Source organism: Cetorhinus maximus, chromosome 1, assembly GCF_964194155.1.
Source record: "Cetorhinus maximus chromosome 1, sCetMax3.hap1.1, whole genome shotgun sequence".
NCBI classification, from domain to species: domain Eukaryota; kingdom Metazoa; phylum Chordata; class Chondrichthyes; order Lamniformes; family Cetorhinidae; genus Cetorhinus; species Cetorhinus maximus.
In genome coordinates, this window is record NC_135879.1 from 29,656,067 (window position 1) to 29,670,196 (window position 14,130).

Sequence of the window (14,130 nt, forward strand, 5' to 3'; positions counted from 1 at the left end):
TAAGTCCCTAGGACCTGATATTCTACATCCCAGAGTGTTGAACGAGGTAGCCATGGAGATAGTGGATGCATTGGTGAATATCTTCCAAAATTCTATAGAGTCTGGAACGATTCTTGCAGGTTGGAAGGTAATAAATGTCACTGCACTATTTAAGAAGGGGGGTGCGGGGTGCAGAAAGAGAAAACAGAGAACAACAGACCTGTTAGCCTTACATCAGTAGTAGGGAAAATGCTCGTATCTATTATAAAGCATGTGATAAATGGACACTTGGATAATAATGATCTGGTTGGGCATGGACAATATGGATTCATGAATGGGAAATCATGTATGACAAACCTGTTGGAGTTTTTTTTGAGGATGTTACTAACAGAATTGATAAAGGGGAGTCAGTGGACGTAGTATACTTGGATTTTCAGAAGGTTTTTGATAAAGCCCCCCCACAGGAGGTTGGTTAGCAAAATTAAAGCATATGGGATTGGAGGTAATATACTGGCATGGATTAAGGTTTGGTTAACAGGCAGAAAATAGAGAGTAGGGATGAATTGGTCAATCTCACAATGGCAGGCTGTGACTAGTGGGGTTCTGCAAGGATCAGTTCTCTGGGCCCCAGCTGTTTATAATATAACAACAATGATTTGGATGTGGGGACCAAATGTAATATTTCCAAGTTCACGGATGATACAAATCTAGGTGAGAATGTGCATTGTGGGAAGATGCAAAGTGGCTTCATGGGGATTTAGCCAGACTTAGTGTGTGGGCAAGAACACGGCAGTTGGAATATAACGTGGAAAAATGTGAGGTTATCCACTTTGGTAGGAGGAACGGATGATAGGAGATTAGAAAGTGTAGATGTAAAAGGGACCTGGGTGGTCCTCGTCAATAAGTCGCTGAAAGCTAACATGCAGGTGCAGTAAGCAGTTAGGAAGGCTAAAGGTATGTTAGCCTTTATCGCAAGAGGATTTGAGTGCAGGGGTGGCTAAGTCTTGATTAGACCGCACCTGGAGTAGTGTGTGCAGTTTTGGTCCCCTTACCTTAGGAAGGATACAATTGCCATAGAGGGAGTGCAACGAAGGTTCACCAGACTTATTCCAGGGATGGGGGGACTGCACTCTGCAGAGACATTGGGGAAACTGGGTCTGCATTCTCTAGAGTTTCAAAGAGTGAGATGTGATCTCATTGAAACTTACAAAATACTTAAAGGAATAGGTGGGGTAGATGCAGGAAAGATGTTTCCCCTGGGTGGGGAGTCTAGAACCTGGGGACACAATTTCAAAATAAGGGGGAAGCCACTTAGAACCAAGGCGGGGAGAAATTTTTTGTGCAGAGGGTTGTGAATCTTTGGAACTCCCTACCCCAGAGGGATATGGAAGCTCAGTCATTGAGTATGTTTAAAGTAGAGATTGACAGATTTCTAAATGCCAATGACATAAAGGGATATGGGGATAGTGTGGGAAAAAGGCATTGAAGTTGATGATCAGCCATGATCGTACTGAATGATGAAGCAGGCTCGACGGGCTGAATGGCCTACTCCTGCTCCTATGTTCCTACGTAGCCCCATCACTAATTCCCCATCCAAAGGATATACCCGGCAGATTTTCTTAGACGATTGCAGGTTATGTGATAAATTAAGTGTGAAAACACTCCATTTGACAAGTCGCAGAAAATTAATGAACACAAAGTTTCTATTTCCTTCATTATAAAATGTTTCCTCTCAATTTCTTGAGTAACTTCCCTGGGCACATTCTGACACAGTGATGCAGGGGAAGAATCTAGGACAATGTACTGGGGGAATACCCAAAGCTGAATGCATTCGAGGTGAGGGAGGTGCAAATATGCCAGAGGAATTAGAAAGCTAACAGTACTTTCTATTATTTATCCTAATGGATTAAGCAGAGTGTTCAGAAGCTGGATCTGTGGCTGCAGCACTTGGAGGTGTGACACCAGAAAGCCTGGTCATCTGGATTTCAATTTGCCAAATATATAGACAAAAAAAATCTTTGCAGATACAGTAGAAAAGGACAGGTAGTCAGTGCTTTGAGGAATTCCACTGTATGTATCCTGGAAGGAACTATAAGTGAGGATGCTTCAATCCAAAACCTTGGCATGTTGTTGTGGGATACTAATGCTAGCGCTTTCATCTAAAAGTTCTTTGTTATTTTAACAGAAGCATTAACCTGTTAAAAGTGAGTCAATAACTCCTCAAAATAGTAGAAAGAAAATTTCACAAGGCTAGTTTCCATGGTGTGACTTCAGAGCCCTGGCATTTACAGATAACACTGTAACACTGTCAATCCATTCATTCGGGCAGGGAATGCATGTGTTTACTGTAGTATAAGGGGCTAGCACATAAAGGGTTAACATGCGACAGTACCACCCACAGAGTGAAACAAGAGAACACATGGCCCACACCTAGGGGTCAGTATAGTGTTGGACAGAACCGTGTATAGCAGCCAGCATGAAGACAGCTCTTAGCTTGGACCTTTACTATACCAATGTAGAATGAGCGGAATTTTCCACTCCTGCTAGCAGCGAGTATCGTGGCGAGCGGAGGGAGCAAGATTTGGCGGGAGGCTAAAAATCAGTTTCCCAACGTTGGGAAATTAGTTTGGAATCTTGTTCTCCCAACTTTCATGGCGGCTTAAAGGTAGGTCGAGTGTCCCGCGGAGTTATGTCAGGAACCCCATTTGCATCTCATGAATGCTCATTAAAAGCCTAACACATTGGGAATTTGCTCCCCGCCAAATTAAGCGCCCTGCAAGTGGGAATTTAGAATGTTCTGTTTCATGACCGTACATAAGTGGCATGCACTTCTTCCTGGACTTTCAGGTCAGTAGACGCTGATTTCGCCTTCCTTTCACACTGTCACTGAAGGGTATCAGCTGCCTGTCACACAAGCTGCGCCTAGACTGGGCACAGGGGAGGGATGAGATTTAGGTAGGGCTGGGGATGTTAAGAGTCAAGGAGAGTGGAAGAGTGAATGACTGTCTGCATGCCGTTTAACTATGTTGCCTGGACATTGAAACCTATGAGGTGATGGCACGGCAGGCCCCTTCCTGTCTGCCTCGCTACACGATTCGTGGCCGCATAACTAATGAGCTGAACAGTGCAAGATCTCATGCGTTCAGCCATTCCACTCTCCAGCGGAAGTCACTGACTTTTGTTTCCGCCACCGGACTTCGTCTCCACAATGGAAAATTCCAGCCATTGTTTCTAGTAGTTAATAAATACCTACGGTTGGAACTACCGAAGATTACAAATACCTTAAGACCTACAAAACCACGCCCAGCTTACATTTACTTAATGGCAAAAAGCAAATATTGCCTTGAGCCCGGTTTACATAGCTCAAATAGTTAATGATAGGAATGAAATATTGGTTTCAGTAACAGAAGAATTAGACTCTGGAAGTAAAACATGAACAGTAAACTGGTTAGAGTAAAATTACGCAATCTACATTATCATAAGAGATGTCTAGAGATTTATATTTTATGTATTTATACGCACACTGTGATCTTTTCTTGTCCAGGGCTCAGGTGTTTGAGGCAACAAAACACAGACTATATTATCTGATGTTTCTCAGCCATTACTTCTTGGTATCCACCGAGTGTCGTATTAGCCCAGTTCAGCACTTCACTATTATATTAAATGCTCTTGAAATCTGCGTTCTGATGATCAGCAGGACAAATTGACCATCTCCTTAACAAGCACCTTAAGATGAAAGAGTTTTCCTAAAGTTAAGCAGCATCTGCTGATAAAACAAGATGTGTCGTTACTCACTGTATGTGCTGAGAAGTCCTTCAAAGTGCACCAGCAAACCCACAGTGTGAAGCTGCAATAGGAAGCCCTGGTCATGTAAATATGTGTGCAGTTTGATCACAAAACCACAGACGAGGCCTGCAAGCTAAAAGAGAAGAAAACTAATAAGGTGCTCTTTTTAAAATATATTGAGTAGTTTTTATTAATCAACAAAATCATTTTCAGACATAGTTTCTTCAAGACTGAATGTAAATATGATCAAATAGTATAAAATTAACAGTTCCACCATTCCTATCTATTACAAATCACATATTAATTATCCCTAATAGGGAAGAAGCTCCTAGAAATATAAAAATTTTGCTAGAACTATTAAAAATGTTAGTAAAGACTTTGTTACAATAAGCATTGTCTATACAGAGGCACAAGAACTTCCCATTAGAATAATGCCATGCCCTTATAAAATCTATACAAAAGCAAAAAACTGCAGACGTTGGAAATCTGAAATGAAAAGAGAAAATATTGGAAATACTCAGTCATTCTGAAGGTGTTTATGAAGAGAGAAACTGAGCTAACATTTCAGATCAGTGACCTTTCATGGTGAAGCATTTCCTGTTCTTATTCCTTATAAAACCTGTTCAGTTTCCTAAAACTCAGACTATGCGCTGTGATAACCTTGAAAAAATGTTATACAGTAAGTTGAAATGCAGGATCTCAATTTGTAGCCATTGCAGTGCGAGAAAGTAAAGAGACAATTAATAATGCTCCTAAGGTACTGCCAGTGCTGCTAAGGAGCTAATTGATGTGAGAGAGCATGGGAAAATAACCTAGCTTGTATTCCTAACCTCCTCGCAACATGCCTGAGACCAATAACTCACTAGATGTGACCTCATATTTTTTATCTGTAGAAAACTCCATGTCACATCAACACATTTTGGCACGGCGTTACAATATGCCCTGTGTTTAGTAATCCCATTTGCTCCAATCTCCTCCAACAGATTAATAGAAAACACTTGCATTTAAACAGTGCCTTTCATAACTTGAGGACTTCCCAAAGTGCTTTATTGCTAATTAATACTTTTGAAGTGTAGCCACTATTGTAATGTAGGAAAAATAATAAAATACAGATGAGAGAGCAAATTTTATACAGTATTTAATAAGTACAGCAGCTCAGGCACACACACACTGTGGCACTATTTCTGTTGTTTGAAGTGGCAGGAAGAGGCATTGCTCGACACTCCCAAATAGTTTGTTGTAATGAGATCATTTAAATCCATTTTTATCCATGTTGATCAGCCCCTGTGCACAATCACTTAGGAATGTTAACTGTTATGTTTGGGTTCTCTCAACTTCAGCATAGCATACAGAATAGAAGAAATCTTCACACACTCAGGATGGAATTTAATGCCCCCCCACCCCCCACCCCTTGGTGAGTTTGGAGCTAGGGGAGGTATTTAGTCAGGTGGAGGATGGCGAGTGAGGGCCTTGCCGGCTCTCCGCCTCTGCTCCGATTAAGTCCGTTGCAGTCATGGATTGTGCCTACCCACCGCGAGGCTTAAATGGGCATAAATTTCCCAATTAAGGGCCTCATCCTGCCATTGCTGTATTCACCTAGCGGCAGGAGGGGACTCACCATGCAGGAAGCGCAAAAAGTAAACCCTCTTGGGTTGAGTTCTGACGAAGAATCATCCTCTGCATGGGCCACCCTCCCCCTGTCACTCACCTGCACCCGGGTCCATTAGCAATCCTGGCGGGTGTAGTACAGGCAGTAGCTACCACCTCCCTGGTGGTGCTGCCAAGCAACAAAAAAACTGCTGGCCTCTGAGTGGCCGGCAGATCTCGGAAGGCAGGAATTCCGCCCCCAAGATCCTTGATCCCGGTGGAGGCCTGCTGTTCTCCAGTTCATTTGACAGGCCTTCCTGAAAAGATGCCACATGGGTCTCCTTCCAGCTGTCTAGCAGGCGGGCGAGACCCATTTTGCCTGTTGAATACCACATTTAATGTCAATTTGAACAAACAATGATTAACGTGTTATTTGAGCATGTCAGCTCATCATGTATCAGTGAGTCATTAGAGTTCCTGGTTTATAGTTTTAGCTGGTAAAAACATATTGTGCATTGATTTTTGAATTGGTGTGTATTTTCAAACTGATGTGCATCAGTATGAGAGAACACACACAGAGTGATGCTTCTACCTCCTGCTCACTGTTAACAATAGAGGCAGGCAGTCATTGATTTTACTGCACAAGGGGAAGCCATTTGGCCAATTGTGCCAGTATTCTTCAGTTGGAGTCGATCGTAATTCCATAATGTTTCACATTCTTTCCTTTCTAATGATTATTAAGCTTCCTTTTAAATTGACTTTGGCTTAATAGCCACTTGCAATAACGTATTCCATGTTCTAATAACTCAGATTGAAATAAGTTCACCCCGGTGTTATTTTCTCATGAGAAGTGGCTGAAAAAGATGAAAGTAGTGGTACTTCTGAAAAGATAGGCATGAGGGATTTGTACACAGAGCTTTTGAACATAAAATGAAAGCTGGATGTGCTGAAGGAACCTGTTATCTTATTATGGAGACATTTTTCTAAGTAGATTTGTAAAGGCAGCCCACACTGGCCTCATGGGTATCACTGATTGAAGCACTATCATTTTGCAAGGATTTGTAGGGATAGGGAAGTTAATGCAACTACAATCTGTTTACTCATTATAACCGTTCATCATTACTGCACTGCCATGCTGATTTCAATTTAGGGAATAACCATTTAGGAAATTACACTGAAAATAAGAAAGAAAAATAATGAAGGAATCTTTAAAGATTGGCATTAATTGTAATGCCAATGTACATTCAAATATCAATATTTTGAATAAGTTTCTCTCTCATGCTCACACATTTGTATTCAGCTGCTGGCAGACAATGTTATGCAAAATAATTGTAAGTGCAGTCTTGCTGCTCCCCAGATTATTTCCTCTGCCTCAAAGCATTTCTGCTCAGTGTTCATTCTCTGCTCTTATTCTGCCTAATTACTATCCTGCTCCACTTTCTATTTATTTATCTCAAATGAGTAAGTAATAGTATATTTTAGTATATTAAGTAATATAATAGTATATTAATTCAAGAGATTATTGCAATGGATATGGAATATAAGAGTAGGGAAGTTTTACTGCAGTTGTACAAGGCTTTGGTGAGACTACATCTGGAGTACCATGTACAGATTTGGTCTCCTTATTTGAAAAAGGATATAAATGCATTAGAAGCAGTACAGAGAAAGTTCATTGGACTCATTCCTGGGATGAAGGGCTTATCTTATTGTTGTAGGGTGGCTGAGTTGTACTATTAGTGACAGAGTTGATCTGCAGAAACTTCTTGGGTGGAAACATTAAGTTCATTTACAATATACTCAGTAGCCACTACATGTGTGCTCTCAAGTCCAACTCTATCTCTATACTGACTGCTGAGGTAGCCCACGCTGCTCTCCTATTGGATACTCCAGATCATGTGATCTTACTTAATAAACATTATTCGTACAGGTACATTACACACTAAATAAAACTATAATTACTACATTCCTCCCCATTTAACTTGGCTATATATATATATTTACAAGTGCATATTTTTCAAGACTACATTATATTTACACTGGGTGAGGAATTTACAAGTTCAGTCTTTCAGGTAGTTTCCTTGTACGTGTGGAATGTTGCAGCTCCACAACTTCAGATTCTTTGTCAGGTACCTCCTTTTCCGGAGCTACCTGAACATCAGGTGCTTCGGTGGGCACTTGCAATCCTGTATCCTCAACTCTTACAGGAACATCAGACATGCCCGCCTGGGTTGATCATCCTCAACAGGAAATACAGACCCGGTCATGGGTTACTGGTGGAACCAAATCTTGGTGGTTTGTCTCTCTCTTCCTTAAATGGTTCACATGTTTACTGGTGATCTGGCCTTCCACCTCCACATGGTAAGACAGAGGTCCTGTCACCGCATTTATTTCACCGGTAACAACTTTGGTCCTTCCCCGCAGTTTTTCACGTATACTGGCTCTCCCATGGTAAATTTCCTCTCACGACTATGCCAATCATGTCTAGTTTCCTCGCTTCCAACTCCTTTCCACATTCCCCTCTAAATTCGGCATTATTAGGCTCAATCTCACCCTGAGATGGCGTTTCAACAATAACTCCAGTGTGACGCCTGTTGTTGTGTGAGGGGTAGTCCTGTAGTGAAAAAGAAAGCGTGATAGCTTGGTTGCCAAGGAATCACCAGTTAGCTTTTTCATACCTGCCTTGAATATTTGAACCGCCCTTTCGGTCAGCCCATTTGAGGAATAGCGGTACGGTGCAGTTTTCACATGAGTGATACTGTTGAGGCTGAAAAACCGTTGAAGCTCAGCACTCGTAAATGCCGTGCCATTACTGGAAACAACTACTTCTGGTAGTCCGTGAATGGCAAAACTCTGATGTGGTTTCTCAATTGTAGTGGCCAACGTTGGTGACTTCACCTCATATATGTACAACCATTTTGAATGGGCATCGACAATGAGCAGAAACGTTGTTCCCTGGAAAGGTCCAACATAGTCAATGTGTAAGCGCACCCAGGATCTACCTGGCCGCTCCCACGGGTATGATGGAGCTGTCACTGGCAACTTTTGCAGTTGTTGACATTGCACAGTGCTTTACTAAACTCTCTATTTCGCCATCCATCCCCCTGGCCACTATAGATAGCTGCATGCTATGGTCTTCATTCGGGAAATTCCTGGATGGGCAGGGTGTAGTTCAATTAGAAGTGGCTCCCTTCCCTTTGAAGGAACAATCACTTGTGCACACCATAATAGGATACTACCCTGGCTGATTATCTCATGCCTTCTGTTAAAGTATGGTTCCATTCAATCAGATACAGGTTCCTCAGACCAATCATGTAGCACTTATTTTCGTACTTGAGGTAGGACTGGGTCCCAACTTGTCCAATCTTTGATCTATCGAACAGATACCAGTGAGGAATTTAAGAAATTTAACAGTAAAACAAGAACTTGGATATGCTCATCATTTTCTTGAAAAGGCAAATGACTAAGGGCGTCAACATTTACGATTTGATTACCAGGCCTATGTACAAAAGTGTATTCGTATGTTGCCAGAATTAAGGCCCTATTAGTATTTCTGTACCTTCTTTCTATGTGCCTTCTTCTTTCTAGCGCAGACTTTAATCTCGGCCTTCTTTTTGACTTCACTATTGGCCAGACTTCTCTCGGATGCATGCTCAACTTACTGAGCTCAGTGGCTAAGTCTCCCAAAATGTCATTATCTGTCTGATTCTTGGAAAATTCTGTGTCTTTTGCTTCCAAAGCCTCTTTGGCTTCATTTAGCTGATTCTTCAGCTCTTCCGTCTCTTTTCCGTATTTGTTTGCTGCTTCCTAGAAAATTAAGCATTGTTGTGTCTTCTCTGCCAACTCATTTTTCAGTTTGTTCAGAGAAGTGCTGAATTCTTACTGTTTCTCTTCATACTTTTCCAGAGGTACAAACTTTGACCTGAGGGAATCTTGTAGTATGTGTAGGTCTTTCAACAGGTTCTCTTTTTCCCTGCGAAGGTTGCTCACCTCATCTCAAAGTCTGTCATCAAGCAGGGTCTCTTTGAGTCCTTCTGCTATTCTTCCAGGTTTTGGCTTAAGACAGCCTACATTTCTTCAGGTTGTTGAGTCCTTACACACTCCTTTTTCAAAACAGGAACCTTCCAGCCTCCTTTTGGAATCTCAATGGCCAATCAAGGTTGATTTCCCTTAGCCAATTTTGCTCTAAAAGGATTGGTCCTGTGCCTCTCAATACCAACACTGGTAGCTGTGCCAATTGGCTTCCATAAATGGACAGTTACTCTGCCTATGCCTTTTACTTGAAGGTCTTCACCTGTGTACGTTTTTAGCTTGGCCGCTGTTCGTTCCAAACTTAATTGATGTTCACCATCATTCAAATATATGAAAGTATGTTCCCCAATTACTCTAGTGGAAGCTCCCATGTCTACTTCCATTCTAACAGGTCTGCCATTTACTTTCACTGTAACAAATATTGGTTCTGTCTTTCCAACTTTCAGATTAAACAATGAGTAAATGCCTGAATTTGTTGTTTCAGGCTTTTCTACATTGTAGATTTCATTGGGCTCTTCTTTTGTTTACAAGCCTGCTTGAATCTTTCCTTGCACTGCCTCATCATATGTCCATTTCTGTGACAATAGTAGCATTCAATTTTTTTAAACTGCCAATCTCTAAAAGACTGATTGTTTCCACATCTATTAATATTATTCTTCGATTTCACTGCTAAGTTATTTTTCTTTATTCTTCGGATAGCGAGGGCTGTTTCCACCTCTCGGGAGAGTTTCACTTTTTTGCGCCTCTTTCGGCTAAGGTTTCCCACCCAATGTGGAGGACGGCACCATTTTGCGCACCCTGTATTGCTTGTGAATCTCTTACAGCGCTTTCCATGGCCAGCGCTATCTCTAGCGTCTTCTTGAACTCCAGATTCACTTTGGACAATAATCTTTTCTGAATAGTGTCCTCTTTCACACCACCCACTAAGCTATCTCTGAGCATGTCGTTCAGAGTTGTACCGAACTCACAATGTTCTATTAACTGCTTCAAATTTGCCATGTAGCATGCAATAGTCTTACCCAGAGCTCTATTTTGTGAATTAAACCTGAAGCTCTGCATCGTGACAGAGGGCTTGGGTTGAAAACGACCCTTCACGAGGTCCATCAATTCATCAAAATTCTTTGAATCTGGGGCACTGGGTGCCGTCAAACTTTGAATCAAGCTGTAGGTTTTGCTCCCTCAAGAGGATCACTCGCCTCTTCTCTTCCCCCATAATCTCATTCACTTGAATAAAGAACATGAGGCGTTCTATGTATTGAGACCAATCGTCTGTGACTGGCTCAAAGGATCAATTCTCCCAAATTGTGGCATTTTGAGAGAGAATAACTTTTTCAATTCTAAAGAAGCTTGCTACTTACATTCACTTGGTGAGGTACAGTGCTGATTTCTTTCTAACTTGATTTCTTCTGTTCAATCCTGTTTTATCCTTGTCACCAGTTTGTTGTAGGGTGGCTGAGTTGCACTATTAGTAATAGAGTTGATCTGCAGACACTTCTTGGTTGGAAACATTAAGTTTATTTACAATATACTCAGCAGCAAGTAGACATGTGCTTTCAACTCCAACTCCATCTCTACACTGCTGAGGTAGCCTGTGCTACTTTCCTATTGGTTACTACAGGTCATGTGATCTTCCTTAACAAATATTATTCTTAAAGGTACATTACACACTAACTAAACCATTATTACTACACTTATGAAGAAAGGTTGAAAAAGTTGGGCCCACATTCATTGGGGTTTAGAAGAATGAGAGTTGATCTTATTGAAGCATATAAGATCCTGAGGGGACTTGATAGAGAGTGGATATCGGGAGGATGTTTCCACTTTTGGGGGAAACTAGAGTTGTGGAAGATAGTCTAGAACTATGGGAGATAGTTCAAAAATAAGAAGCGTCCCTGTTAGAGCAGAGATAAGGAGAATTTTTTAAATCCGAGAGCCATTAGTCTGTGGAATTCTCTCCCCCTGAAATAATTGGAGGCTGGGTCATTGAATTTATTCAAGGCTGAGCTAGATAGATTTTTGATAGGCAAGGGAGTCAAGGGTTATTGGGGGCAGGCGGAAAAGTGGAGTTGAGTTCACAACCAGATCTGCAATGATCTTATCGAATGGCAGATCAGGCTTGAAGGGCCAAATGGGTCTATTCTTGCTCTTAAATCTGATGCTCCTATGTGATTCAGCTAGCTAGTGCTTACATAAGTTGCATTCAGCATCAGGAGTACTAGACCAACAAGAACTTGCTGGCTAATTTGCAAATAAATTGGATCTTTGACCAGGCAGTAACTCTTGGGAATTGTCATCTCATTGGAGGATACTCATCTCATATCAGTGGACCTCCAAATATTTGGAGTCGGCTAGTTGGGTGTGCATCATAAAGTAAAGGGAGCGAATTCAGGATTTACAAAGGATCAGAAGAATACATCATAGTTGCTGTTGTAGTTGAAGTTTATTTTTGATGGAGGGAAGATTTGTGTGTGTTTGTGATTTATTTCTGGTAAATATTTTCTGTTTGCAGTAAATTTTATTTTGATAGATATATAGTGAGGAGAATGAAGAGCTATCTTGTGGTTGTATCTTGGGAGAATTTAATGGCTGGGATATGATATGGTAGAATTGTGTGTGGTGAAATATAAGTGGGAAGAAACTTAAATTCGAAGCAATATGATTGGTTAAGAATGAAAGATAAAACACTTAGAAAGGCGAAAAGATAGACTTAAGAAGGAGTGTCCAAAATGTTGATGCAGTCAACAAACTCAATGTACATAACCGACAGAAAGTTTTATTCTAATGGTAGGTTTTGTATTATTGACAAACATTTATTAACTGATTATTGCTCTTTATTTATACTTTATTCCGTTATTAAATAGGACAGCAGTACAATGCCATACTTCAAATTTAAAAATGTAGATCACCATATAGGCAGTGTGTGATGTTTTCAATTTTTGATTTTAATAGTTGGTGTATAGCAGCTTATAAAACATTCATCAGGATGTTTCCTGCTTTTAGAAAGAGTTTTTAAGAAACAGAGTCTTTTTTTTTAAATCTGCAAGGAATAGAAATGCCTATTACTTTGGTTTTCCACTAGATGAATTTGGTCTACAGGATTTTATTAGCTTTTGCTGACAAATGTCTAGTCAATTCAAATAGCCTGTGATAATGTTTATTTCACACCTCAAAAGTGTTTAATGGCCAATTAAATTATCAAGCAGCAACCAAAAACATTATTCCAGTTTTATAGATTGGCAAACTGTAGTAGATTCCTGGTTTCTTTGGAACTGAAGCTCAGTGGTTTCATCTGAAATGTGTATAATTTTTAAAACAACAAATTGCATGGGAGTTGAAGTGTTCCGATAAAAATTGCTCAAATGTAGTACTTTAAGTAAATGGTGAAATCCCTAATTTTACTGTTCACGGGTCGACTTAAGACGGGTTCATTTAAGACAGAGATGAGGAGAATTTTTTCTCTCAAAGGGTAGTGAGTCTTTGGAACTCTTCCTCAAAAGGCGGTGGAAGCAGAGTCTTTGAATATTTTTCAGGCACAGCTAGATAGATTCTTGATTAACAAGGGGATGAAAGGTTATCAGAGGTAGGCAGGAATGTGGGGTTGAGGTTACATTCAGATCAGCCATGATCTTATTGAATGACAGAGCAGGCTCGAGGGGCCAAGTGGTCTATTCCTGCTTCTAACTCATATGCTCATATGTAGAATGCTGTAATATATTCAGTGTAGTTCTGATGACATTGTTCACCACAAACATAACATCTGTAAATTCTATGCAATTATCGGACCTCTGACTGCATTGTCCTATGACTTACTCCTGACTATTCTTTATGGATATATGAACACACAGGGAACCATGTCCTTGGTTAATTTAGTAGTACTCTCATCTTTGATTTGGAAGGTTGTGAGTCTAAGTACCATTCCAGGAGTTGAAGACATAATCTAGGAAGAAACATCATTGCAGTACTGAGGGAGTATTGCATTCTCAGAGACGCTATCCTTCACATGAGACAATATAGGTTCTGTCTGCTTGATTCTATTACACTATTCAAAGAATAGTAAAGGTTTCTCGGGTCTTTGGGAATTCCTCCCTCAACAAAAATCATCAGAAACAGATTAACTGGTTATTTATCACATTGATACTTGCAGCATTCAGCCAAACACAGAATGGCTACACCTTATAGTTGTCACTTGTATGTGAAGCACTCATCTGTTTTTTAGAGATGTGTTAAGGGTAGATACAGGTATCATGAATGAATATCCCTGGCACAGAACATTAAAATGAAAAGATAAAAATTCCTGTGAGATCCACTGACCTCAGCATCAAATTTCCCACATTTATAAAATCTACCTTACGTTATACAAAGGAATTTATCTGATAATGTTTGCATGAAAATCCTTTACATGCTGCACTAACGCATCTATGAATCCTTTAAATAAAAATGATGAATGACAGTTAAAATATCACCCAATGTTACCTTCTCCTTTTTCTGACATTTCCATGGAGTCAGGAGGTTGTGGTTGAAGTGCACTCTGGGCCTTAAGGCAACAAATCTTGGCTGAAACTCCAGCGCAGTGTCGAGGGAGTACTACACTGTCGGAGGTGTCAACTTTCAGATGTGACGTTAAGCCAAGACTCCATCTGTCCTGTCAGGTGGATGTGAAAGATCCCATAGCATGATTTCAAGGAGAGCAAGGATATCCCCAGTGTCCAGGCTAATTCTTATCTCTCAATCAACATCACAAAAAAAGAC

At 40.6% G+C, this 14,130-nt stretch overlaps 1 protein-coding gene across 8 annotated transcripts in view; it reads right to left on the minus strand.

Moving 5' to 3' along the window:
* Positions 1-14,130, minus strand: part of inpp4b (inositol polyphosphate-4-phosphatase type II B) — a 915,802-nt gene that overhangs the window by 111,888 nt on the left and 789,784 nt on the right. For all 8 annotated transcript variants that reach the window (XM_078539235.1, XM_078539226.1, XM_078539244.1 and 5 more), the window contains one exon: positions 3,775-3,898. In XM_078539235.1, coding sequence (XP_078395361.1) covers positions 3,775-3,898 — 124 coding nt within the window. The remainder of the gene's footprint in view (positions 1-3,774; positions 3,899-14,130) is intronic.